The following is a 26,832-nucleotide window of genomic DNA, read 5'->3' as shown; positions in this document are numbered from 1 at the left end:
GATCATTTGTCATGAATCTCACATTTTTATTTCATGCAGCTTCATTGCCGTTGATAGATATTGCTGACCAAAATACATAGCCACTGGTCAAGTTCATATGCCAGTGTATGTATACTTTCAGCATACAACATCAATCTTTCTATTTCAGTTTATGAAGTGTCAAGGTTACTGTACTCTCAGCCAGCTAGTGCCTTATGCTCCTTAAGCTTGTTGCTCTTCCACACATTACTTTCTTTATTAACCAGTAACTTATTTCATTTATATGACTTTAATATGTATAATAAAAATTATAAACACAAGTCATCAATATAGTACCTCTAGAACACAAAAGGGCAAAACTTAGTGGGACAAACCAAAAAAAAAAAAGTCCAAACCTTGCTGTGTTACTTTCTGTCTCTTCCAAGCTACCCCAATTTAGTATAATATATATTAGGACCAATTTTATCCACGACACAGACCTAATTTCAGAAATGGATATACTGTATATTTTACAAGGAAAAAAAATGATTACATTTAATATATCTTTCACAACTCTCCAAGCTCTTTTCCAAGTGACAAAAAAAAAAAAAAAAACACTGGCCGCATGCTCTTTTAAATTTGTTGATCACAATAGAAAATACAATAAAGATCTGAAAATGCATGAGAGAACTTTGTGCAAAACATGAATGGAGATATTGAACACTAGTGCATTCCCGCTTGGATCTAGCATGTAAGTACCAAGCTCAGTTGTGCTAAACTGCTAATGCCATTGCTTGGCACATTTGGCATATGCTTGTATGCAGCCAATGTCCTGCCAGTGTTGCACACAATACATACAGGGCACAAGCAAGGTACTTGATGTGCTGTATTTTCATGCTAACCAACAATTCAATTTATGTTGAAACAAGTGGACTCAATTCTGTTTCAAATAATAATAAGAACAGGAGTAGACATGCAGATTTCAACAACACAAGCAGAGAAGAAGAATTCTTAAAAAAGCAATCTGGAAGAAAAACTTTATAGATATTAAGTATTTTTTACCCTTAACAATCACAACATAAGCATGCAAACTGACATATTTAGGACTGGATGCAACAACATAGATGGTGGGCTGCCACTAGCGTGGGTTGGTCAAGCTGAGCGCTAACCCAAACCCAATCCAACCTCAATATCTCTCAAGCCTAATCCAGTCCAACTTGGCCTTGGGTCAATATTTCTCTAACACAACACAACCCAATTCTTCCTTAAGCTAAATTCAGGTTGGGTTGGGTGTGTCAGATTAGATTGAACTGGGCCACATCCAGGGAAGGCAGAACCATCCCAAACTGCTCGGTTTGGGGCGTGGCCAACCATGCCGGCGCTGGACCAGGATGGTTCCAATGTTCAAAACAAGATGAGAGAAGGGGGGAGGAAAGGAGAGAGAGAGGGGGGGAGAGAGCCATCGAAGTCCCGTCAAGGCTGCCAGAGGGATGACCGCGGTTGGGGGGTTGGGGGGGTGTAGGTGTTGGGGGGGAGGGAGAAGGAAAGAGAAGGAAAAAAAAGAAAAAGACAGAGAGGGAAGGAGATAGGAGAGAGAGAGAGAGAGAAGCTCCAAAGGCCCACCAAGGCTGTTGAAGGGCCACAAGCGGCTGAACGAAACAAGAATAGAAGCCCATATTTTGTATTTTCTTTTTGGTATACCAGGTAAAGTTGGCAATACCATTGCACCTAATACCCCTTTTTTTTATTTTGCCGATATTGTATGAAGTCAGCAAACTAAATAAAGGGGTATCAAGTGAAATTGACAGGCAACTTCACCTGATATCCCAAAAAAAAAAAAACACAAAACAAAGGCTTCCACCCCCATTTTGAACGGCCGCCATCAGCCCTCCAGCAACCTCGACGGACCTCCAGAGGCTCTCTCTCCCTCTTCCCTCTCCTTCCCTCCCCCTCTCTCTTTTTTCTCTCTTGCCTTCTCCCTCCCCCCCTCCCTATTGGCCCTCTAGCCCTCCAATAGGAGAAATTATTGAATGCAGCAGGTGCAAGTGAACCAGGGCAAATCCTAAAGCATATGCACGGTGGATAGTGTGTAATCAAGATTTGGTGAAATACAATGGGTAGCGTGGCATGCTATCCATCGTGGGATTTGACGCAGTCCAATTGCACATGGTGCATCAAATACGGAGGCCTCCAACGGGCACAACAACCCTCCAACAGCCTTGACGGGCCTCCAGTGGCCTTCAGAGGTTCTCTCTCCATCTCTCTCTCCCCTTCCCCCTATCTCTTTTCCTCTCTTTCCCTCTCCCTCCACCCTGCTATATCAGTTCAAATCTGGTACGAAATGATACAAGGGTGTACCAAATCATACCACCGACCGATCAATCCAGGCAATACTGGTATAGCGAAACTTGGCCATGTCAATCATGTTAGATCGAGATTGAATAGAAGTCTTTAAGATAAGAGAAGTTTGAGATGTTATTTGTTGGATTAATATTCTGTTGGGTTGAATCCTCAACCATTCATTAATTTGATGGTACACTTTGCAATTTTACAATTTAACGGGACCAAAGATATGGTTAAATAAAACATATGAGTAATATGAGTTGGTTATTTATTTAGAGACCACTTTAGTTGCTTTGTATTTTGTTTTTGTTCTCAAATACCCAAGAAGAAAAATGAGACCCCTTTGTTTTTTAAATTGTTTGTGAAATCTGTAGAGCTTGTGGTAGCAAAAATTTATTGCTTTCTTTTGGCAAATCAGATAAATTACACCAGTCGAGTGTAAATACATCAGTGAGAATCAGCCAACAAAATATTAAACAATGGACTAGGAAGACTAGTCGAAGAAACCCATAACATAGTCCTAGTATGATCAGCTACCAAATAGGCCCTTAACTTATCAAGTTAGGTCAAGATGACTCAGATTGAGCCAAATTCAGGTTGGGTTATAGTTGGGTTCAGGTTGGGTACAAGCTCAACCTAGACACACCCAACTTAAGGTCAGGCTGGAATTTTTGAGAAAAGCCCAGCCTAGGTTTATGAAAGCTCAACCTAGAACAGCCTCGATAGGTCACGGTCAACTTGAGCCCACCCCATGTTGCACCCTCAGGTCTAAGTGGGTGTGCTTCCTTCTACCATTGTCATTTCGTGAGAAATTATCTGATGTTAAGTGATGACAATACCATCTAATTAACATCACTATGCTAGCTGCCAAGTGTTACTCACCTCCCCTGAGACCGCCATAGACATATATTTGAAACCCAGTGGAAGCAGATGCATGTCGGCAACAGCTCAAACGCCCCAAAGATGTATCTGAATCATTTGAAGACCTTCGCATTCTTGACAAGGTAACAATACCATTCCTATCCAACCACACCCCAGCAGCAGTGTCCAGAACTTCCAAAAGAAGAAAGCAATTACAAGGAAAAACATTAGTTTAGTAATAGATATACATAGAAGAGAATAAATGGAGCAAAAGGAATGGCAGAAATTACCTACAATAGCACCTTCACCTTCGACTGTTCGTCCTCCCCTAAGAGCACCTCCAGTTACATGCAATCGTGCACCAATGAAGGCCTGTCAATTTGCAGAGTATCTGTGTTACGTATCTTGGTTTTAAAATTCACAGAACAGCACTATCTTGTCTTCATAAAATGTGCATATAGAAGAAAAAGGAAAAAAAAGGACAGAAACAGAGAGATGCATGATAATCTATCAATAAAGTAATAGTGGCATGCTCTCAGTCATGCAAGTGTTATGTATATGGTAATGTGGTATAATAGAAGAGCTATAAAGTTTCTACCTTTAAAAACATTTTTATGAAACAAATATTTGATGGACTGACTGATATGATGAAACACTTACCGCAGAATGTTGGTATCTTGGAGAAGGAGACACACCAGGAGCCTGAGTCCACTCCCACCGGCCGCTTGTATGCATAAGAAGGCCATAAGCATCTGATTGTGGCTGTAAGTGCATCCAACAGAAAACATGCAATCAATATTTCATATATGTAATGAAAACCTTAACAGATCCAAAACATACAACTGATAGGGTATCTCTTCAATTAGTTACAACTTGAACGAATTAGTTAAAAAAGAAACACACACACACAATCAGTGAAAAAAAAACAGCAAACAATAATTCATATATGAATTCTGGGTATCAACATAGGGCACGCAATTTGCTCTCAAATCAAATTCCATTGGTGCCTTGTGCTTTTGTCCCTCATTCTATTGTAATATCTAACCTTGTGTATGGCTTATGCCCTGTCACACCCCATGTAGAAGCATTTAGAGAACTTACTATAGATGACTGCATCTATATTTGTCACTTCCAACTAATCACCAACTCTTCATAAAAACTATGGGGAGATCATTGCTGCCTAGTGTGCCAAATGTCCAGGTGTTCCCAAGTGTTAGACACTTGAAATTTGCCATGGTAGGAAATAAAGTGAAAAAACTAAGGTGACATTTCACGAGAATTGTCCAAGCACTCAAGAAAAATATTGCCTGTAGATTATATAGTTAAGACCAAGAGGGCGGAACCATCCTGAACTGTCCGATTCAGAGTGTATCGAGCTGATCGGGATGGTTCTAGCGATGAAATCAAGAAACCAGCAAGGGAGGGAGAGAGAAGGAAAGAGGAAAATAGAGAGAGAGGGGGGGAAGGAGGGACAGAGAGGAAGAGGACGGCAGGGAGCTGCAACCGCCGAAACAAGGCCCAGGGAGGGGGGAGAGAGGGCTTCAAAAACTCTTTCTCATGCATCAAAATAGGGGCGGAGCTGCTATTTTCGAAAGGAAACAGGAGCTTCGGCCCCTTTTTGTATTTTTTTTAAAAATTTTTTATAAGTGAAGTTATTTTATTTTCTGGAAATTTTTAAGTAAAATTGGCAGCATGGCTTTGGATTTCACTTAAAAACATCAAAAAGAATATATAAAAAGGACTTAAGCTCCTATTTCCTTTCCAAAAAGGGGTCTCTGCCCCTATGCACATAGAGGAGAGAGGGCTTTCAAAGCACTCTCCCCCCCTCCCTCAACCCTGTTCTGACAACCGCAACTCATCGCCGCCCTCTCCATCTCTCCCTCCCTTCCTCTCTCTCCGCCTCTCTCTCTATCACTTTCTCTCTTTTCTTCTCCCTCTCCCCCTCCCTCCACCTCTCTCTCTCTACCATGCTCTTCCACTCGCTCCTTCCCTCCCTCCCTCTTTCTCTCTTTCCTCTCCCTTTCCCATGCCAGTTTCCCTATCGATTCATGCCAAAGCGGCACAACACAAGAGTGTCCATACCATACCGCCAGCCTACTGGCATCGGTGCCAATTCCAATACCATGGACCTTGGTTAAGACTAAGAGTTTAGATGCCATCAATGTTGCCAGGATCGGATCTTTCCTTACTGATTGTAGATCGTGGAAGTAGCAACAAGGATAGGAGGAAAATCTTGATGGCGGATCAGATCAGGCCTAGAAAAACCCTAGGTGTGAGGAAGAGGAGAGGAGAAACATGAGGGGGAGAGAGAGAGCAATTAGGAAGAAAAAGCTGCTATTCTGATTCCATTCTAAAACTATATACAAAATTGTATATATACATAGTCAATTTGACCCAAACTAAAACTCCCCCAGCTAACCCAATTTGGTACAATTCCTAAGCCCATGTACACCCATGTCTTGCCTTGCACACCCATTAGACTAAACCCCTAGTCTAATCCTTGGATTAGCTCCTTAAGACCTCTCAAACCAAGGTCTTAAGTCCCTAGAATTGAACCCAATTCTAGACCAAAACAGAATCCCAAAAGTCTTCTGTCTGTGCTATCGAGCTGGCTCTGTCAGGATCCGAGCCTGCTCTGGCACGCCTTCCTGCAGCATGCCAGAAAATGTTGCTTTCTGTTCTCCTATCAAAGTCGGCTCTCTCAGGGTTCGAGCCAGCTCGACCTAGATCCGAGCCAGCTCGACAGCTATGTCATCCACTGGTGCCAGAAATACAACTCTCTATCTGCTGTTCGAGCTGGCTCTCTCAGAACTCGAGCCAATTCGACTACTGACTGATACTCCTGATACTTCCTTCACATCTTGTCCTTTCTTCATCAGTTTTCAAGACTTAAAAGCACCACACCTAAACTCATAATCTCTATCTTGGTGCTCCCAAATCCTTGTGAACTCAGTCCTATCCACCAATCCCATCAGTGCCACACAATAGCGAAAGCTATCACGTGAAAGTACATTTATAAATACATCAGCTAGATTCTCCTTGGTGTGAACCTTCGCTAGCTCCACTTCACCATCTTCCACAAGCTCTCAGATCCAGTGGTATCTGATGTCAATGTTCCTAGTCCTAGCATGATAAACGGAGTCTGTGTAAGCAACAAAACACTCTAACTATCAGGATGCACTCTGACAACCTCCTGTGGGAAGCCCATCTCCAGCACCAAGTCCTTCAACCATAGGACTTCCTTCACTGCCTCAGTGATGCCAATGTACTCCACTTCAATAGTAGACAAAGCCGTTATGGGTTGCAAACAAGATCTCCACAAGATTGGACCTCCATACAGACTAAACACAAAACCTGTCGTCGAACACCGAGTATCCATGTCTTCATCAAAATCTGCATCCACAAACCTCTCTATAAACCCCTGAGCCTCTTTGGACATATTGGAGTGTCCATCAGCACCTCCTTGTTGACTATAACAAATACCAACTCCAACTATACCAGCCAAGTATCTGAAAATATCTTTTAGTGCTCTCCAGTGCTCCCTGCCGGGCTGTACCATAAACCTGCTCACCTGACTCACTGCATGGGCTATATCTGGCCTACATCACATCATAGAGTACATAATGCTCTCCACACCAGAGGCATATGGTACTCTCTCCATCTCCTGAGCCTCCATCTCAGTCTTTGGCGAGAGTCTTCGAAAGTCTGAAATGCCTGATAAATGGCAGTTCTGCCGGTTTCGCATCTTTCATCCCATATCTCTTTAAGACCTTCCTTATGTAGCCTCCCTGAGATAAGTACAACAGCCCCTTTGATCTATCTCTGCTGATCTCCATACCTAGGATCTTTCATGCAGGCCCCAAATCTTTCATCTCAAACTCTTGAGACAAAACTTCTTTCAACTCCTGCACTACTTCTTTACTCTTGCATGCAATCAGCATATCATCTACATACAAAAGTAAATATATCCTAGATCCATCATCCAGAGATCTAACATACACACATGGGTCATAATCACATCTGAAAAGGCCAATGCTCCTCATATAAATGTCAAATCGCTTGTACCACTGTCTAGGAGACTGTTTCAATCCATACAGCGATTTCTTCAACAAACAAACCATTCCATCTGACCCAAATTCTCTAAACCCCTTTGGTTACTCCATATAAATGCTCTCCTCCAAATAACCGTGAAGGAACGCCATCTTCACATCCATCTACTCTAATTCCAGATCTTGTGCTGCAACAATGCTCAACAGCATCCTGATAGATGTATGCCTGACGATTGGAGAGAATACCTCTGTATAATTAACTCCTCTCCGTGAATACCCTTTGGCTACTAGTTTATCGTTATACCTCACTCCATCTTGCTCTGAAGGTGCCTCCTTTCTGGTATAAACCCATTTGGAGCCAATGGATCGAGCATCCTTCGATAGATCCACCAACTGCCATGTTCGGTTCTTCTTGAAAGACTCCACCTCCTCCATCATGGCCTGCATCCATGAATCCCGATCCGGACTCTCCATGACCTCAAAGGTTTCTGGATCACCATTAGCAGTAATGAGAGCATAGAAAGTCATCTCATCAATGCCATATCTTATCGGTTTATGAACAGTGCGCTTCGGCTTGTGCAGTGCCGCCCCCCTTGCTGTATCCTACAAATCTATTGCCTGTGGCTACCTTTGCACTTCCTCTCAGACAGCATCCTCACCTCGCTGATCCTCCACAGATGTATGACCATGCCTTTCGAACACCTCAAACTAAACACATTTTGAGCTTTAAGTTGATGACAAATTACCTGACTGTGAGTGCTGTTCACTACTACCCTGAACTGTCTTTCCAACTCCATCTGCACTTTCCGACTTCCTCAATATTCTCTTTTCATCAAAAATCATATTCCTGCTGATGACACACTTCTGAGAATGGATCCCACAGCAAGAAACCCTTCACACCTGTAGGATACCCGATGAAGATCATCTTCTGTGACTTCGGATCCAACTTGCTCCGTTCGGCTTCCTCCACCAAAGCATAAGTCGGACAGCCGAACACCTTCAGATGGCCAAGCTCCACCTTCCCACTCCAAACTGCCTCTAGAAGTCCATTGAATGATCTATAGGGTAACCTATTAACAAGGAAACAAATAAATGTTAGAGCATCACCCCAAAAAGATTTGGACAATGATGCTTGCAACCTCAAGCTCCTGGCCTTCTCAGTCAATATCCGATTCATCCTCTCCGCGACATCGTTCTACTGAGGGGTCATCCACACTGTGTAATGACGCTTGATGCCATTTTCCTCACAGTACCTCCTGAACTCCAGACTTGTGTACTCCCCTCCATTATCAGACCTTAAACACTTCATTAGCTGTCCTATCTCCTCCACCTCAACTCTCCAGACCTTAAATCGGACAAACACCTCTGATTTTTTTCTAATCAGATACACCCAAACTCTCCTGGAGAAGTCAGCTATAAAGGTGACAAAGTATCTAGCTCCACTCCGAGCTACAACAAATGCCAGTCCCCATATGTCCGAGTGAACAAGCTCCAAAACAACTTCACTTTGCTTGGAACTACTAGCAAACTTCACCTTATGCTGTTTGCCATAGATACAAGGCTCACAAAGGTCATCACCCTCCTTGAGTGCTGGAATCAGTCCTCTCCTACTCAATTCTGTAAACCCCTGGTCACTAATGTGACCCATACGATAGTGCCACCGTTGGTAGGTGAGCTGCTTCTTTTGTACTGCTGCAAAAACCTCCGCACTATCGATAACCACTGAGCCTTCCATCCTATACAGGTTATTGCTCAGTCTTCTCCCTTTCATCACCACCAAAGCACCCTTGGAGATCTTCAAACATCCGCTCTCCGACTGACAACTAAAAGCATATCTCTGCTTCTCCAAGTAACCCAGAGATATCAAATTCTTCTTCAGTTCCGACACATACTTCACATTGATAAGTGTCCATATGACTCCATACATCCTCATCCTGATAGTACCAACACCAGCCACTCTACATGGATGATCATCTCCAAGACTCATACTACCACCATCTGATTTCTCATAAGAGGTAAACCAATCACGATGTGCAGTGTAGTGGTGGGAATATACTGAATCAAGTGTCCCATGGCTATCAAACTCTGCTGCCCCATCTGATACTACCAGTACATCATCTCCACTGTCTTCAGATGATAGACTCCCACTGATAGATCCAACCTTGCCCTTCCCCTTCTCATTCTTCAAAAGTGGGCAATTCTTCCTTAGATGACCAGACTGATGACACTTGTAGCATTTCACAACCTTCAAATTCTCTTAAGATTTCGATCAGCCTTTAGACTTATCTCGAGTCCTCTTCTTAGGTCTCTCTTGCCTCTCATTCACAGCAAGCACCTCTGAGTTAGGACTACCTTTACATAGCTTCTCTCGCTGCTCATTTGACCTAAGAACTCCAACCACCTCTTCAAAATTCAGGATCTCTTTCTCATACACCAAAGTAGTGATGAGACCATCATAAGAAACTGACAACGAGCACAACAACTGGAGAGCTCTATCCTTCTCATCAATCTTCACATCAAAGCTCATGACATCCGAGCAAACTTGATTAAATTTCAGGACTTGGGCAATTAGATCTCCTCCTTCGAGCATCCTTAAACTATACAGTTGCTTCTTCAACCACAACTTATTTGTCATGTTCTTGCCCATATATGTATTCTCAAGCTTCTTCTAGAGCCCTTTCGGTGTGGATTCTGTGCTAATCTCAGGTAAAACCTCATCAGCAAAACATATTCTAATTGTGCTAAAAGCTATTTCCTCTAATTTCTTTCAATCTTCAATAAAAATCTTTTCAGACCTATCCCTAATCAAGACCTTGTAAATTCTGTTCTGAACTAACAGATCCTTCATCTTTTGCTGCCAAAAGGTAAAATTTTTCTTACCATCAAATTTTTCAAAGTCTGCCTTAAGGCTACTCGACGCCATTCCACAAAGATTTCAATTCCAATACAAGAAATACTTACAAATATATACAATTCTGAGTAAAACAGGGCAGATTACTCAAGATCAAGGTAGATCCTTATCCAAATCAGACGTCCAAGACCTTTCCTCTACCAAATCTAGCTCCAAAGCTCTGATACCAATTGTTGCCAAGATCGAATCTTCCCTTGCTGATCATAGATCATGGAAGCAGCAGCAAGGATGAGAGGAAAATCTTGATAGCGGATCAGATCAGGCCTAAAAGAACCATAGGCATGAGGAAGAGAAGAGAAGAAACATGAGAGGGAGAGAGAGAGAGCAATTAGGGAGAAAAGGCTTCTATTCTGATTCCATTCTAAAACCACATACAAAATTGTATATATACATGGTCAATTTGACCCAAACCAAAAACTCCCCCAGCTAACCCAATTTGGTACAATTTTCAAGCCCATGTACACCCATATCTTGCCTTGCACACCCATTAGACTAAATCCCTATTAATCCTTGGATTAGCTCCTTAAGACCTCCCAAACCAAGGTCTTAAGTTCCTAGAATTGAACCTAATTCTAGACCAAAATAGAATCCCAAAAATCTTCTGTCCGTGCGGTCAAGCCAGCTCTGTCAGGGTTCGAGCCGGCTCTAGCACGCCTTCCCGCAGCGTGCCAGAAAATGTTGCTTTCTGTTCTCCTGTCAAAGCCGGCTCTCTCAGGGTTCGAGCTGGCTCGACTATAACTCGACCTATAGTCAAGCTAGCTTGATAGCTGTGTCATCTACTGATGCCAGAAACACAACTCTCTGTTTGCTGTCCGAGCCGGCTTTCTCAGAGCTCGAGCCGACTCGACTACTGACTAATGCTTCTGATGCTTCCTTCACACCTTGTCCTTTCTTCATCAGTTTTCAAGGCTTGAAAGCACCACACCTAAGCTCATAAATAATTGTTATAAGTTAAGTTTAGACAAGACATGAGAAAAAAAAAATAAAAAAAAAATGATGACAATAAGGACAATAGTTCTAGCTGATATAAGTAGAACACTCCATTACAGAGTAACAAATTGTATTATGACAGGTTCAAGTCTAAATGCGTCCATGCTTTAGAACTCGCAAAAATTAGAATGCCTAAGTAACATAGACCATATATGGACATCTACGTCTAGACAATTAAAAACTTAACACAAATCATATCCAGACATCTATGTCCAGACAATTAAAAACTTTTGTGGCCTAGAAAAGCATCATCTTTTATTGAATAAAGGATTAGTTAATCTAGAACAAGAATCTAAGTACTACAAAATAGTGCAAAAACTAGCATGACAATCATGGAAAGTCACAACAAAAAAGTAAGCTTTTAATTAGTAATTTAGCATTAAGACTGCTTTGTCAACAATTCACTTGCAAGTGTCCTGACTGTCCCACTCGAGTACACGTGATACCTGATTACCACTCTTTCAATCTCTCTCAGTTTCTTTTGTATACAAAAAATATTGCTAAATTATAGTACCATCATCTGTGCATATTATGAAGATTATTTAAGTTCTATTATTTAGACCAAGATATGCTGAACCGGTACCGTCGGCTGTCCAGCGGTACGGTTCGGTACCATACCGAACCGACGAAGGCAAGCGGATCCGAACCAGAAGAAAAAAAGAAAGAAATAGAGAGAGAGAGAGAGAGAAAGAGGAAGAAAGAAAAAGGAGAGGAAGGAGCCGGCGGGACCGCCGGACGGCCTCCGGCTAGCCGCCAGAGGGCGCAATCCACTCACGCGGTGCCGCAGGCGTGAAACAAAGGCGACGCCCCTGTTTCGCAATTTTTTTTAAAAAACTTAGTTTTAAGTGAAGTTGGCAAATAATTTATCGGCTTCACGATTTTTGTGTTTTTTTTTTAAAACCGAAACAGACGATCGTCTGTTTCGAAAAAGGAGGCGGAGCCGCGAAGGGGTTTCACCCGCTCAACCGCCCTCAAGCCCACTCAACCGCCCTCAAGCCGTCGACGTCAGCTCGCCGGCCATCGCGGGCCTCGCAACGGAGGCACCGTCCGTCCGGTAGGTCCCTCCCCCCTCCGAGCATTCTCTCTCTTTCTCGCTCTCTTGAAAGCCCTATCGGGCGATACGGAGCTCGGAAGCCCTTCGACGGCCGCAGTCGGCCACCACCGGCCTCCGACGGCTCCCACCTCCCTTCCCCTCCTCCTCTCTCTCTCTCTCTTTCTCACTTTTTCTATTTTTTCCTTCCGTACCACCGGTGTACCGAATTTATCGGCCGAATTGTGTCGGTTTTCCGCCGATCCGATACGATACGGGATGTACCGGCCGGTTCGGCACAGTATGGAAAACCTTGATTTAGACCATTTGGTTCATTCACATCGAAATAGAGAGTATGAACTTGACTTGCATATTGTACTCCACCAACAGTCTAAAAAAAAATTAAAAAAAAAAAAAACAACACTTATCCATAGAACAAAATATAGTGGCATCCAAAGATCATAACAGATTTTTGTTTCAGCCAACATACATCTGAAACTTTGTTAGCTAATCAGCATAGTAGATACGGAGTAGAGTAGGAAAGTATTTTGCTAGTTTTGAATTGAAATTGAGTTAGTCTTTGCCATTTAACTGAAACATTTACCAGTTTCCACCTCTAATGCCAAAACCTCCGTGAGATTCATTTGAATAAACAAAACCTTATTAACACAAATAAAGTATTGAAGTGAGTAACTACTCATATATTTCAACCTGTTAGAAGGGCTGAGTTGTCCTCAACGTAAAGAGCAAAAAGTAACCTGGCTCCATTTAAAACTAACCAAAATCACTTCTCATCAGCTCAAGTGAATTTTACTAAGAGGCTCATGCTAAATAACTCTTAACTCCTTGTAGGGAATCTTGTGTGATCTACCTTTTTCTCAAAATTTTTGGCTTCCGTTAACAATATACTTAACATATAAATGTTTTTCATTTATATAAATACATATGAGTTTTCTCAACAAAGCATAAATATATACACGCATGCACACATGAACATTTTCATATTTGTGATTATGTATTGAAGTCTCTATAGGAAGGTGTAAATGCTTTCTAACCATATGTAAGATATAATCAAGAGGATTCCAGAAATTCTGATAATATTTTTATTCAACTATTTCAATATTTAATATACTAACTTCTTGAGGGCATTTACTCTGAAAGATGTGTTAAACTTGGTAGAAAATGTGTACATTTATGAAACAATGATTGTTGTTCAGATATAACAAGAAAAAGAATAAAATCGTTGTTGTCCAAAGAAAAACTTTATATTCCTATTCATAGTAATTCTTGAGAGCTGTCAATATACTGGATGTTCAGAACATAGTATCATAATGCTAAACACTTGTTATCAATTTGGATAAACTAAAAGCGAGAAAGTTAAATCAAGGATTTTGGGGCATTGAGTTAGAATTCAGTTGCAACCACAGGCATGGGCTATGGAACATCAAATGTTTATCCCCTGAAGACCTCTTCAACTTGCCTTTTGTCATGGTGTAGCCAGTAACCCCTGTTCAATGGCTTAGAATGGCAGGATCCACCGTTCCCTCTAGACCAGATTCATGTCATTTTTACCAAAAAATGCAAGCACTCTAATTGCCAAATTCAAAAAATTTCCCAAGTGATCAAATCATCAAAGCATAGAGAAACCAAAAAACTAAATACTGAGAGGTGGGTAGAAGATTTTGTTCCCATCTTCTTGATCTTATGCATGTTCCTTCTTTGACATATAGAGGCAAATCAAGCTCTCCCAAAGGTTGGACCTAAAAACTTAACTCATAAGCAGTAGTGTAGATATATGGAAAGACAGAAGTTGAAGCTTTTCCCAAAGTTAGAATCTATTCCATTGACTAACCAAGAGTAAGCATCAAAAGGAACAGCATGCTTTGATTCTTGGCCTCTCCATGTAGATGAGCATTTCAACATGGTTATAAACTTAGTTGTAGAGTTGTTGGATTCATTTGCTTCATTTTTCTCACAGATTGTGCAAAAAGCCCCCATCTTGAAAAAGATTGAAGGCCTACTTTGATAGTAAACATTCCATCAGGCTGGTTCTTCAGGACTCAAAGAGGAGATTCAACAGTATAAAGTCACAATCTCTAGGTGGTATCCAATTCTTCATGCAACGAGGCAAATGCCCTAGCTGAAACCTTAAAGCATGCTAGAGAATTCCTCCTTAACAACACTATTTTCAAAACAGGGACGGTTAATTTTATTACTTGTGCTCAAGATGCAAAGATGGTTAGGAAGCTTGCTATTAATCTCGATTAGGTTCGTGATATAGATGAAGAAATACTTCTCTTTTGCCTATGTTCTCAGGAGGAAAACAATTTGGACTCTACTGCACATGATGGAGTCAGCAGATTTTATGTTACACGGGATGAATCTTAATTTGGTCTCTCTATCAGTCATCTGGAAACTTTCTTTTTCTGTTTGTATATTAGTCTCTATCAGTCCTCTGGGACCTTTACGTTTCTTTTACATGTATCTGATTTGTACATTTTAAATTATAATAGATACATACAGAAAAGGGTCTCCTTTCGTATCATGTCACATCATAGTGTTTACAAAATTGTGCATGCTATCATGCTCTAGGATTTGATGGAGGCATTAAACTGAATTATTCTACTATTACATATCTCTGGCACATATCTTAGAGATAGAACTAACAAGTATAACCAAATAACCATTAATCTAGCAAGATTGAACTAATTTCATCAATTCAGCAAGATAATCAGACTTGAAAGAAATACCTTCCAAATTTTTATTAAATCAAACTACCTTAATTTAATCTTACATAAACAAAGTCACAAAGGACAAGGTGGACAGCAAAAAAGAGATCAAAAGCATGCAAGATATTTTTTGCATATAAACATTTGTTCGAGTGTATGGTATATCATGACAAAAGACATTTGCATATTGTGGACAAATATATTTTTAGTAAGCTATGTTTAGAGAGAAAATCTGCAATGCTGTAATTAGAGAGTGGTTAACCAATATATTTTTGGTAAGCCATGTTTAGAGAGAAAATCTGCAATTCGGTAATTAGGGAGTGAAATCAGCGATTACAATGTGAGCATTTATGTAATAACATCAATATAAATAGAGGTATAGGTCAGAAGAAAATTAATTTTTGGCTTATCACCCTTTCTCATATTGCTCTCTCTCTACTCTCCCTCACTTTCTCTCTACTATCTCTTCTCATTTTTAACTTGGTATCAGAGCATGGTTCTGATCTGAACCCTTATCAAGACTGGCCCTGTGAGTATTTTTTTCCTTCTTGATCGTTCCCATGGTGTTTGAGATATGTCGGAAGCTAATACCGGTGGTAATTCTAACAGCTCTGTTGGTGAGGGCAGTGAGAGGAGGGCTGCAGCCCTTAACCCCTCTCTTCAAATCAGTCCTATGAAGTTAGATGGAAACAATTACCGATCTTGTTTGTTGTTTATCGAGGCCCAGTGTATGTATGGGTTCCTTTTTGGGGAGAAAAAGAGACCTGCAGCTGATAACTCCTTTTTTGGCCAATGAGAATCTGAGAATTCATTGGTTATGTCTTGGCTCATCAATTCTATACAACCTCACATTGCTCGTGGGTACTTACTCTTAGATTCTATATGGAAACTCTGGAATGCTGCTGCCCAAACTTACTTGCAATTGGACAATGATGCTCAAGTCTATGAACTACGGAAAAAGATTCATGAGACTAGACATGGAGAGATGACTGTGGCTCAGTATTTTGCTAAGATTAGCATCCTATGGCAAGAATTGGATTTTTTTTTTAAGATTTTCAAGCTGATCGACCTAGTAATGCTGTCAAGTTCCAGAAAATGATTGATAGGAGCATTTTTATGATTTTTTGGCTGGGCTCAATGTGGAGTATGACCAGATAAGAGTTCAAATACTTGGAAAAGATCTTTTTCCTTCATTGAGACTAACCTATGCCCTTGTACAGCAAGAGATGAGTAGGAGATATGCTATGTTGAACACTACTACCCATGAAAGATCTGCAATGGTAGTAAATTCAAGTCAGAAGGAAACTAAAGAGTAAACATATTATAGTGACCAAGCAATTACTAATAAAGATAGGCTGAAATATGATTATTGTAGACAAACAAGACATCCTCGAGAGACTTGTTGGAAATTACATGGCCGTCCTACTAGAGGATGTGGTGGTAAACGAGCTGGACCTGCTCGACCACAAGCTCATAAATCTGAGGTAAAAGAGAATATATGTGAAGACTTAGACACTAATAATCTCACTAAGAAGGAGTTGCAATCACTCAGATGTTTGATAGCCAAGCTTGATTCCAACATATCATCTTCCACTTCTAATCTTGCTCACACAAGTACATTAGCTAATGCGTTTAATGCTTCCATGTCTGGTAAGTCTAACCTTAGGTCATAGATTCCAGTGCCTCCAATCATATTACTGGTTCTTCACACGAGTTCTTATCATATGTTTCCTCTTCTAATAGAAATAAAGCTCGTATAGCATATGGTTCTTTTTCTTGTCTCCGGGAAAAGTTCTATTCATTGCACTCTTACATTGACATTGTCCTCTATTCTTCATGTTCATAATTTTTCTACTAATCTTCTATCAATTAGTTCAATCACTAAAGATTTGAATTGTAAAGTTTCATTCTATCCCACATATTGTGTCTTTCAAAAACTGAATATAGAAAGAATGATTGGCTATGGTAGGGTTCAAGACAAGGTTCACCATCTCGATACAGGATCCCGTACCAGTAAAATCCTGCTGTAATGTTGGTATGCGGTTCGGTACGGTACGATAGTGTTGGAACGCTCCGAGACGGCATACCAATACGAGACCGATACGGTATGATATGCCCTATACTAGACATTATGGGGCAGTATGCATTCAATGGTTCAAGATGGCTTATATCTACTAGAAACTGGTCTTAATTCGTCAACCAGTACAGGTGTTGCAAACTAGGTTTCCCACCTCAAGTCCTTAATGCCTACTCAACAACAATTACTTCAGTGGCACCAAGCGTTAGGTCATCCATCTTTTAGAGCTATGAAGAAGTTATTACCTACTTTATTTTAGCAGTGTATTAAGAAAACTTCATTTTGTGATGCTTGTGAATTCGCCAAGCACGGTCGAACTTCTTATCCTTCTAGTAATAATAAAAGCACTGCACCATTTATGATTGTTCATTCAGATGTTTGCAGTCCTAGTCAAGTTGTGTAATAATCTAGTTTCTGATAGTCTGTTACATTTATTGATTGCTATAGTCATACTACTTCGGTCTATTTGTTGCATGGCAAAGATGAAGTATTTTATTGTTTCAAGTTGTTTTATAAAATAGTATGTATGCAGTTTAATGCAAAAATTAAGATTTTGAGAAGTGATAATGACACAGCATATACAGATGGTTCTTTTTAAAATTATCTTGGTAACCATGGCATCATACATCAAACAAGTTGTGTGGATACACCAACTTAGAATGGTGTTGCTAAATATAAGAACCAGCATCTATTGGACGTCGCAAGGTCACTCACGTTTATTGTGAATGTTCCTAAAACCTATTAAGAAGATGTAGTTCTTACTACATCTTATCTTATCAATCGGATGCCATTACGGGTACTCGATTTTAGAACTCCTTGTGAGCTCCTTTAACGTACTTATTCTTTTATTATTCCTCCTAAGGTCTTTGGTTGTGTTTGGTCTGTTCATTATCACCGGAGAACCATAAGCAAACTTGACCCACGTGCCCAAAGGCGTGTATTCATTAGATACTCAGCAACTCAAAAGGGTTACAAGTGTTATCCCCCCACCAGAAAAATGTTTGTTTGTTAGTATGGACATCACTTTTCAAGAAACTGAAGCCTACTTTGCTAAGTCGTCTCTTCAGGGGGAGTGTCACAGTGGAATAGTCTCCTTCATCCTCGTCATGGTGGGTTTCCTCACCTACTTCATCAGACAGAAGTGAGGAGATGGAGAAAGTTGTAAATGGGGGGGGAGAAGGAACAAAAGAATGTGAATGGAGAGAAAGATAACAATTGCAGGTACTCAAACCAAAATAAAAAGGACCTACAAACATACACTTGCAAAAAACAGATAGATAAAGCCACTGTACGACCCCTACCTAGTCAAGTGCCATCCTCAGATTTAGTTGTACCACAATCTCCTCCTACTCCTAGTAAGTCCCATGTTTTATCTCCAAATTGTTATGAACCAATCATTGATGATATTAATCTGCCTATTGCTATTAGAAAAAGAGTTCGAAATTGTACTCAACATCTCATATCTAATTTCATTTCATATAACTCATTGTCTCCTTCCTATAGAACTTTTGTATCGTCTTTGTTTTCTATGTCTATTCCTCAGGATTGGAAAGAAGCACTTGCTGATCCTAATTAGAAAGAAGCTATGATGGAGGAGATGAAAGCATTGGCAAAAAATGAAACTTAGAAGCTTATCACTCTCCCATCGAAAAAAAAATAGTTGGTTGTAAGTGGGTTTTCACTACCAAATAGAAGGCTAATGGGACCATTGAGAGATTCAAAGCAAAACTCACCGCAAAAGGATTTACTCAGACATATGGAATAGATTATCAAGAGGCATTCGCTCCTATTGTGAAGATAAATTCTATTCAGGTTCTTCTTTCTTGTGCAGCAAACCTAGGATGGAAATTGCATCTATTGAATGTTAAAAATGCCTTCCTTCATCGGGACTTAAAGGACGAAATATATATGGAGATTTCTCTAGATTTTTCTTGTCAGAAAACAGGAGGCAAAATATGTAAGTTGAAGAAATCATTATACGGTCTCAAACAATCCCCACAAGCTTGGTTTGACAGATTCCGCAAAGCAATGATTAATTTTAGATATCATCAAAGTAATGCAGATCATACTATATTCATCAAACATAACAAAGGGAATATCACTGTTCTCATTGTATATATTGAATTGATAATATAGTGGTGACAGGACATGACTCTGGAGAAGTTATCAGATTGAAGTCTAGTTTAACTAAGAAGTGTGAAATAAAAGATGGATAAGTTGCGATATTCCCTTGGTATTGAAGTTGCTCGATTAGACAATTGTATCTTCATTTCTCAAAGAAAATATATCTTGGACTTGCTTAAAGAAATGGGTATGTTGGGTTGCAAGTCAAGCTAGCCAGCAACTCCTATAGATCCAAATCACCATCTCAAGAGTAGTGACAGAGAAATTGTAGACAAAGGGATGTATCAAAGATTAGTTGAGAGATTGATTTCTCTCTCTCATACTCGTCTAGACATAGCCTATCCCGTTAGTATGATAAGCCAGTTTATACATGATCCCCACTCTACTCATCTAGATGCTATTTTTTGTATCTTAAGATACTTGAAATCAGCATCCAAAAAAGGATTACTATTTTCGAACCACGGCCACTTGAAAATAAAAGCTTTTACAAATGTTGATTGGGTTGGATCACTTGATCATAGGAGGTCTACATCAGCATATTGTACACTTGTTGGAGGAAACTTAGTCACTTGGAGAAGTAAAAAATAACCAGTGGTGGCGAGATCTAGTGCTGAAGTACAATACAGAGCAATGGCATATGGAGTTTGCGAACTTTTGTGGCTTAAAACGTTGATGCAAAATCTGAAAATGGGAATGGTGGACCTCACCTCCTATACTGTGATAATAAGACTGCTATCTATATTGCTCACAATCCAATTCAACATGACAAAACAAAGCATATCAAGATAGATGGATACTTCATTAAAGAAAAAAGTTGAATGAGGGGCTACGTTGTACACCTTATGTAAAATCAAAAAATCAGCTAGCTGATACTTTGACTAAAGGTCTTAGCAGTAAGGTATTTCATTCAATTGTTTGCAAGATGGGCATGAGAGATATCTATGCACCATCTTCAGGGGGAGTGTTCACTGATATATTTTTAGTAAGCTACGTTTAGAGAGAAATCTGCAATGCTGTAGTTAGAGAGTGGTTGACCATTGACCCATATATTTCTGGTCAGCTATGCTTAGGGAGAAAATCCGCAATACTGTAATTAGGAAGTAAAATCAGCGATTACAATGTGAGCATTTATGTAATAACATCAATATAAATAGAGGTGTAAGTTAGAAGAAAATTAATTTTGGCCTATCACCCTTTCTCATATTACTCTCTCTCTACTCTCCCTCACTTTCTCTCTACCATCTCTTCTCATTTTTAACTCATATGCAGCCATGTACAAACACACACTTAGAGATACAAAGATAGAGTGCAAGTAATATTTTGTGCTAGAAACTTCATTCCAGTCAAATGACAAAGAGATACAAGGTTTACTACATCCACTCTGGATGGCCCAGTCCACCTGCCTACATAAGTGTAGAATGCATGCAGTTTATTAGAAGTTAACCAATGATATAAAACAAGATTTTAGCAAGTATTTGCTCCATTTCATTTATAGTCATGCCAATGAATAATGTTAGTCAAATTACACTCTAGTCTATAGAAGGAAGTTTGGATGATAATCCTAGAAGCAAACTTAATCATGTATTCACTAGACTGACTGCAAACATGATCTTCTGTGCTTTTGGCAGACAGAATGACTTCAACAACGGAAGCTTAACAATTACTTGAAATTAGAAGAAACAAATAAATATTAACTTAAACATATATTTTAAGCTGTTGCCAACATATTTGAACCCAAAAAGCATTTTATCATTGTAGATTCCACCAACATTGACTTGACAACCGAGGGCACTAGATCATTTTTTTTTTCCTTTCATGAACTGACTTATATGATTCAAATATATTAGAGGAATCTCCAAATTAGTCCTCCTGCAGTGGTTTTTCTAATGGGAGACAAGAAACAGAAAATAATTTCATCTTTCCTAATTGTTTGAAGTTAACATCCTTTAACTGATAAATAAACATTAAGTAAAGAAAATATATGGGTTTACCATTCCAGAAGAGTCTCTTCCACCACAAAGCAAGAGCAAGCCATCTGATCGCGAACTAGCGGTAGCATATCTGCAGAAGAATATCGAAAAATTTACCTTCTCCATATAAAATTAAACTAGTATTGCTGGAATAGATAAACATCCAGCAAGCAGTTTTAGGGAGGGTAGGAACAGAGAATAACTACATCAGATATATCACACTAATACAACTCCACCAGATTGTTTCATTATGGGAAAGGAGTCACACATGATAAAATCAAGAAATAGAAGATGGTTGTGGTCATATATACATCGAAAAAAAGAACTTCACTCTTTTTGATTGAGTAAAGACAAACTTCAGTCATCATGTACTTAAAGTCTTAAAGTAACAAATCTGCCTTGTTCCCCGAGAACATTATTAGAATCCTTGATTGAGTATGTATGTATGTATGTATGTATGTATGTATGTAATGTATGTAATGTATGTATGTACTCTAAATATTGAGTTTAGTAATATATGAATTTGTTGTGTGTGAGTTAGGATGTTAATGGTTGTTAATAATCTGTGGGATCAAATCATCAGGCCGTTGTTGCCGGCCAATCACCAGTTTCTGTTCTACATCAGTAGCAATAATGGAGTCCACTGCACAATCCAATATTTGGCAACTTTTTTACTACATTATCCATTCTTTGCTTGCTTCTCATATTACTAAATTAATTAGCTAGCAATGAGTAATCTTGACAGATGTTGGTTTTGAACTACATGCTTCCTTCATCATTCACACCATTTGACCAGTTGTCACAATAGCTGGAACCAACTACATGTAATACTCTGAAAGTTTGCTAACACTATACAGAATGATTAGGGAAAAGACTCCATGGTTGGTGAACAATCTATTCCTCCCTCTCTGTTGTTTCCTTCATAAGGCTCACTGAAAAAGCCCTGGCTAACTCCTAAGCATATCTTTTTTTATTTCTCATTATTTTCCGAAAAAAATATTCAATAACTTTTGTTCAGCATAAAGAAGAGTATTATCCTTTAGAGTAGGATTTCTTTGCTTTTCTTGAATCCAACATAATTATCTTTGAACCTACACCCCAGGAATCTTATGAATTTAAGCCATATCAGACTTGGCCAATTTCTTGTTTCAGTCCAACTGCAAGTTATCAGATAACAAAATAGACAGTGATATGTATAGATCATATCCAAGTGACACATCATTAATCTAGAACGCATATCTCACACTCTAGCAGAGGGTTTGTCTCCTTCAGGTTCAAGCCTATGCCATCTGTAGGGTTTCTGTGCAGTGTCCAGAGCCCAGTCATCAGACAGACACCTCTTTCCTACACCAAATGCATGTGTTATTCTACCATATAAAATGAATAATAAACCACAGCCAAAATAATGAAAAAAGACAATGCAACTAGAAACTATGAAGAAAAGGACCATGAAAAGTCATGTTTAAATCAAGTTGAAATTTCATGAGGTAACGTTTATTAAATAAATATTTTCTGGCCATACCGGCATAGATATAACTGCACGGCCCAAGTAATGTCACAACTCCCTACTAAGAAGAAGGTTAATCATACATGAACGGGTTAGCCAGAAACAGCCTTCAAGCTACAGCTTGCCAAATGAGATATTATTTGCCTGTCCATATATGCTTGTCATACATTCAATATAGCTCTGTGAATTATAACAAGTGTCCCACAATTTAATGCAGCTTTTTATATCATTCCATGCTTTCTCCCCTCTTTGCTTATCCTCTTTCCAGGTCTAGGAGAAATTGGAAGACTGTTTCCTAATTGCACAAGTTTAAACTGTTGAAAATAATGAGAAGTCTCTTACCAGCTGGGTTTCAAACATCTCCTCCATCCGAAATTCCCAACCTTAAGTGGACGTACCCAGATACACACAGCTAAACCCTCATGGATGGTAGAAATCTTGCTCTGTTTTGTGGATACAAAAAGTGTATGCATATTAGGCTATATTACACCCATTTTCCTTTATCTATTATCACCATATCGGTGACTGCATCTTATTCTATATTCCTTTGGGAGATCTGCTACCTTGCACCCACACCCAGATATACTTGTGCACCCACTCACAATTTAACAAAGAATTATATGTTATTATGGTTTTTGACTCAGCGAGACATCTTATATCTCTACATGTGCCTCTTTCTTTAATGAAGCCTAATGTGTGCACCAGGTTGTTAGGTGAGAAAGGAGGCCCCCCACTTATAAAGTGCCCACATCTCCCTCCTATAAATCGTGGGAGAAAAAGGATACATAAATAGAAGAGAAAGGAGACCAACCTTCCCAGGCATATTCTTTGCCTCTATCCTAATACTATTAGGACATAATGGAGTGGTCGGCTGAAAATGAGAGTCTTCTGAGGCCCCTCCTAGAATGAAGGGAAAGATGGGTCACATTAGCCTGGCCTTCTCTCTCTCTCTCTCTCACACATCTTCCTATATGAGTTAGGGTTTGAAGAAACTATAAAGGTATCTCCAAGTGAACAAAGTGGATATGGTACTGATCAAGGCTCACCATCTTGGTACTAGGCCCGGTATCGGTGCTAACCTAGCTAACCTATTACTATATAAGTACAGGGCTGATTCGGCATACCGAGTATCGGTACACCCCCCATACCGCGCACTAGTACTAAACTGTACTATACCATATTGGTTCGGTACAGTACAGCAAATCCTAGTACTAATCTAGAAAGGGTTCAACTATGAAGACCATAGTTAGACTCAACTTGGGCATCTAGTTAGAGGAAAGTTTGAATCTTGTAAATTGAATTTACATGACTAAATAATTTCCTATTGGACCCAAACCATCTGTGTTTATTGTTTAAAAAAATGTTTTGCATTCACAATATGATCTCTAGGGATGCGATCCTTGATGCAAACTCCCCTTGCATTGCACTTTCTTTGAACCCTTGTTTTTTTTTTTGTTTCTTTTGCACTTCTTAAAAATTTTTCCTCTTCATTTGCCACTTTCTTCCTCCATTTTACTTTCTTAGATCACTTTTTGAGTATCCCTTATGTTATATATCCCTAATAGCAAAAAAAGTTGAATATTCTTTGTCCATATGACCAATTACTTTGTATGTATATGTGTTAGCATGGTTGTTCTCCTAATAGTTTAAGGCATGCTAGACCATTTAGGTTAGATGAATTCTACACTTGGAATATGTGATTCAAAAGTAAATCATGCTTTTGCAATCCATATTCACTTTGGTCATCCCTGCCTTGCACCGACGCTTGTTAGCCTTTTGCCAAGGCCAAGTACGACTAGCATGTGTAGAGCGAATAGGCTCATGATGAAAACAACAAATAGTTGTTTAGCAAGGGAACGTTAACACCCACTATCTCCTTGCCTTTTTAAGTAATGAAATGCATATCACATACATCCCTTGCTTTGCTTGTACCATAATGAAGCAAAAATAGCTGAGGACCAAGGTTTGCCGTACTGTACCATACTAGACAATTCGGGGCACACCATCCCTAGCAGTTTAGTACCAATAATGCCGTACTGGGGGCATATTGACACTCGATATGCCGAACCGGCCCCATACCAACACAGTAGCAAGTTGCCGTTGATACAGGGCCCAATACCGAAATAGCGAACTTTGGTGAGGACTCATGTGGGCATGTGTTTCATCACATAAGTTATGTATTGTGTAGATCTTAGATACTTATACAAGGCTAAAGCATTCAAATAGCACCTTGGAGCGAGCATTTTTGGGTTTGGGCTGAGTTGTTACAAAATACTACCAGAACGAACTTGGCCACAACCTATGTAGACTAGGAGGAACTATAATATAGGCCCTTATTGGAATTGACCACGAGCAAGTCATGGTGTTTGTGATTAGATTTGATTAGATTTGACCCTTAGCCTAGCCAGGACACCAAGACTTAAATGAGAGAGTATGTGAGGATCTGTGCAAGCATATATTTAGTCCCACATCAATTATACGCTAGATAAATCTTGGGTACTTGTATGAGGCCAAAGAACCCAAATAACACCTTCTTGGTTCGTCCTTTTGGGGGAGATCCTAAGTTGTTACAATAATATTAATAGATCCAAGTTTTAAGAACTGATAGTGGATCTTGTACTATTTTTCTAATGGGAATGATATGATACTGGTATTGATAATCTATCAAAACTGGTAGATTCAGAAAAAAAAAATAGAAACTATCAGTACACACCAATATGGTCCATATAGTTACAATGGTACATATAGGTACGAGCGGTATGCTAACATTCGTACATACTGATATGGACCAGTATGGTCACCAGTACATAGGATATCAGAATCTCAGCCATTGTACGAGAGCCAGTTTCATATCAGAGTGATACAATACTGATTGTATTTTCCCGTTCCAGGAAATTTTTGAATCCATGATTAGATCAATTCCTAATGAACCTCCCTGTGAGGATTTATGCTTTGTTCTTCATAGCTCCCTATGTTGCATCTAAGAAAACTTGTTGAATTTGTCTCTAAAAAGACTAATTTGCACAAATTGTTGCCTCTCAGAGCTTTTGACCATAGCACAGCACTAAATGCTTTCGAACTTTTGGACCACTTTAAGGATTTCTTGTTCTTCCTTTGAGGTTTCTACTTCTAGGTAGCTATTCCATCAGTATTATTATTTGGTTAACTCTTAGCAATCTAGTTATAATCGCATTAATAGCAACAAGACACCAGTCTTGTAATCACATCCACTGTTGCACTCAAGCCAGCTCCTCCCACAAATATTTTTCTGCCTCCAACTGCATTGCCGAAGTTATTACTTTTTTCTCACTAAGGTCCACCCAGTACACCACTACTACCATTGCCCTGCTACCGTGCATGCCTCCTTGGGTATGTCAAGTTCACCATATTTTCAATCAAGGGTCATTGCATCACATCAGTACACCACTACTGCATTGTTTTCTTCTTAATCTTGATGTCTCTTAACTTTTTTTTACTCAACTCATCATAAAATGCACTTTCATTTGATGGCAATGTCACCCTAAAGTTTGTAAATAATTAAACATAAATCTGTTCATGTATTCAATCAATAAATATTGTGCCTTTCATACTAAAATCCAAACAATCCACCCTTCCTTTTCACTTAATGGCAGTGTAACCTACCCTTTTAAAATCAAAGTACTTAGATATTTGGGGTCCCAACCTAGTTATCTCTTTAGAGGAAAAGATATTTATGTCCATTATGGGTAGCTACTCTATCTTTTCCTAGTTATATGTTATGTATATATGATATGAATTGCTCCATATATATTTAGACACTATCACTAAAATCCTCGCTTATTTATGAACATAAGCTTAGTCATATATTCAACCAATATATGCTGCACCTCTGGTATTAATACAGGTTTAAACGCCAGTACAGAGAATAGTATCAGTTCAAAGCATGGACAGGACACTACCAGGTCACTCTTGTCTTGACCCTTAGGATGGGTTGGTAACTCAGTGATTCATTTGGATACCATTTTTGATTTTTCATTATTTAGAGGATTTTAGAGGTTGTTTATCAAAATTTAGGGTTTATGTTTGTTGAGACAATGGTAAAGATACAAACCCATGTCAAGTTTTTACAAACTAATGTTGGTGGCATATCCATCTTTTAAGGTTAATTTACTTCTTTGACTTTTAAAATGACCAATACATCATTGATCAGCTTCTTAAACATCAAATCAAAAATCTCCTATAATTACAACTTTTATGAATGAAGTAAAATAGATTCAATTGTTTTGGAGCTGACACCTAGAGTT

The 26,832-nt window shown here is 39.3% G+C and overlaps 1 protein-coding gene across 2 annotated transcripts in view; it reads right to left on the bottom strand.

Moving 5' to 3' along the window:
* Window positions 1-26,832, bottom strand: part of LOC105032170 (serine/threonine-protein phosphatase BSL1 homolog) — a 76,898-nt gene that overhangs the window by 37,472 nt on the left and 12,594 nt on the right. For both annotated transcript variants that reach the window (XM_073252749.1, XM_010906537.4), the window contains exons 6-10: window positions 22,287-22,386; window positions 21,064-21,133; window positions 3,823-3,924; window positions 3,453-3,534; window positions 3,184-3,354 (exon numbers count right to left, since the gene is read on the bottom strand). In XM_073252749.1, coding sequence (XP_073108850.1) covers window positions 3,184-3,354; window positions 3,453-3,534; window positions 3,823-3,924; window positions 21,064-21,133; window positions 22,287-22,386 — 525 coding nt within the window. The remainder of the gene's footprint in view (window positions 1-3,183; window positions 3,355-3,452; window positions 3,535-3,822; window positions 3,925-21,063; window positions 21,134-22,286; window positions 22,387-26,832) is intronic.

The sequence above is a fragment of the Elaeis guineensis genome, chromosome 1 (assembly GCF_000442705.2).
Source record: "Elaeis guineensis isolate ETL-2024a chromosome 1, EG11, whole genome shotgun sequence".
NCBI classification, from domain to species: Eukaryota; Viridiplantae; Streptophyta; class Magnoliopsida; order Arecales; family Arecaceae; genus Elaeis; species Elaeis guineensis.
The sequence above is the reverse complement of the archived record's forward strand: the minus strand, read 5'-3'. Positions and strand labels throughout refer to the sequence as shown.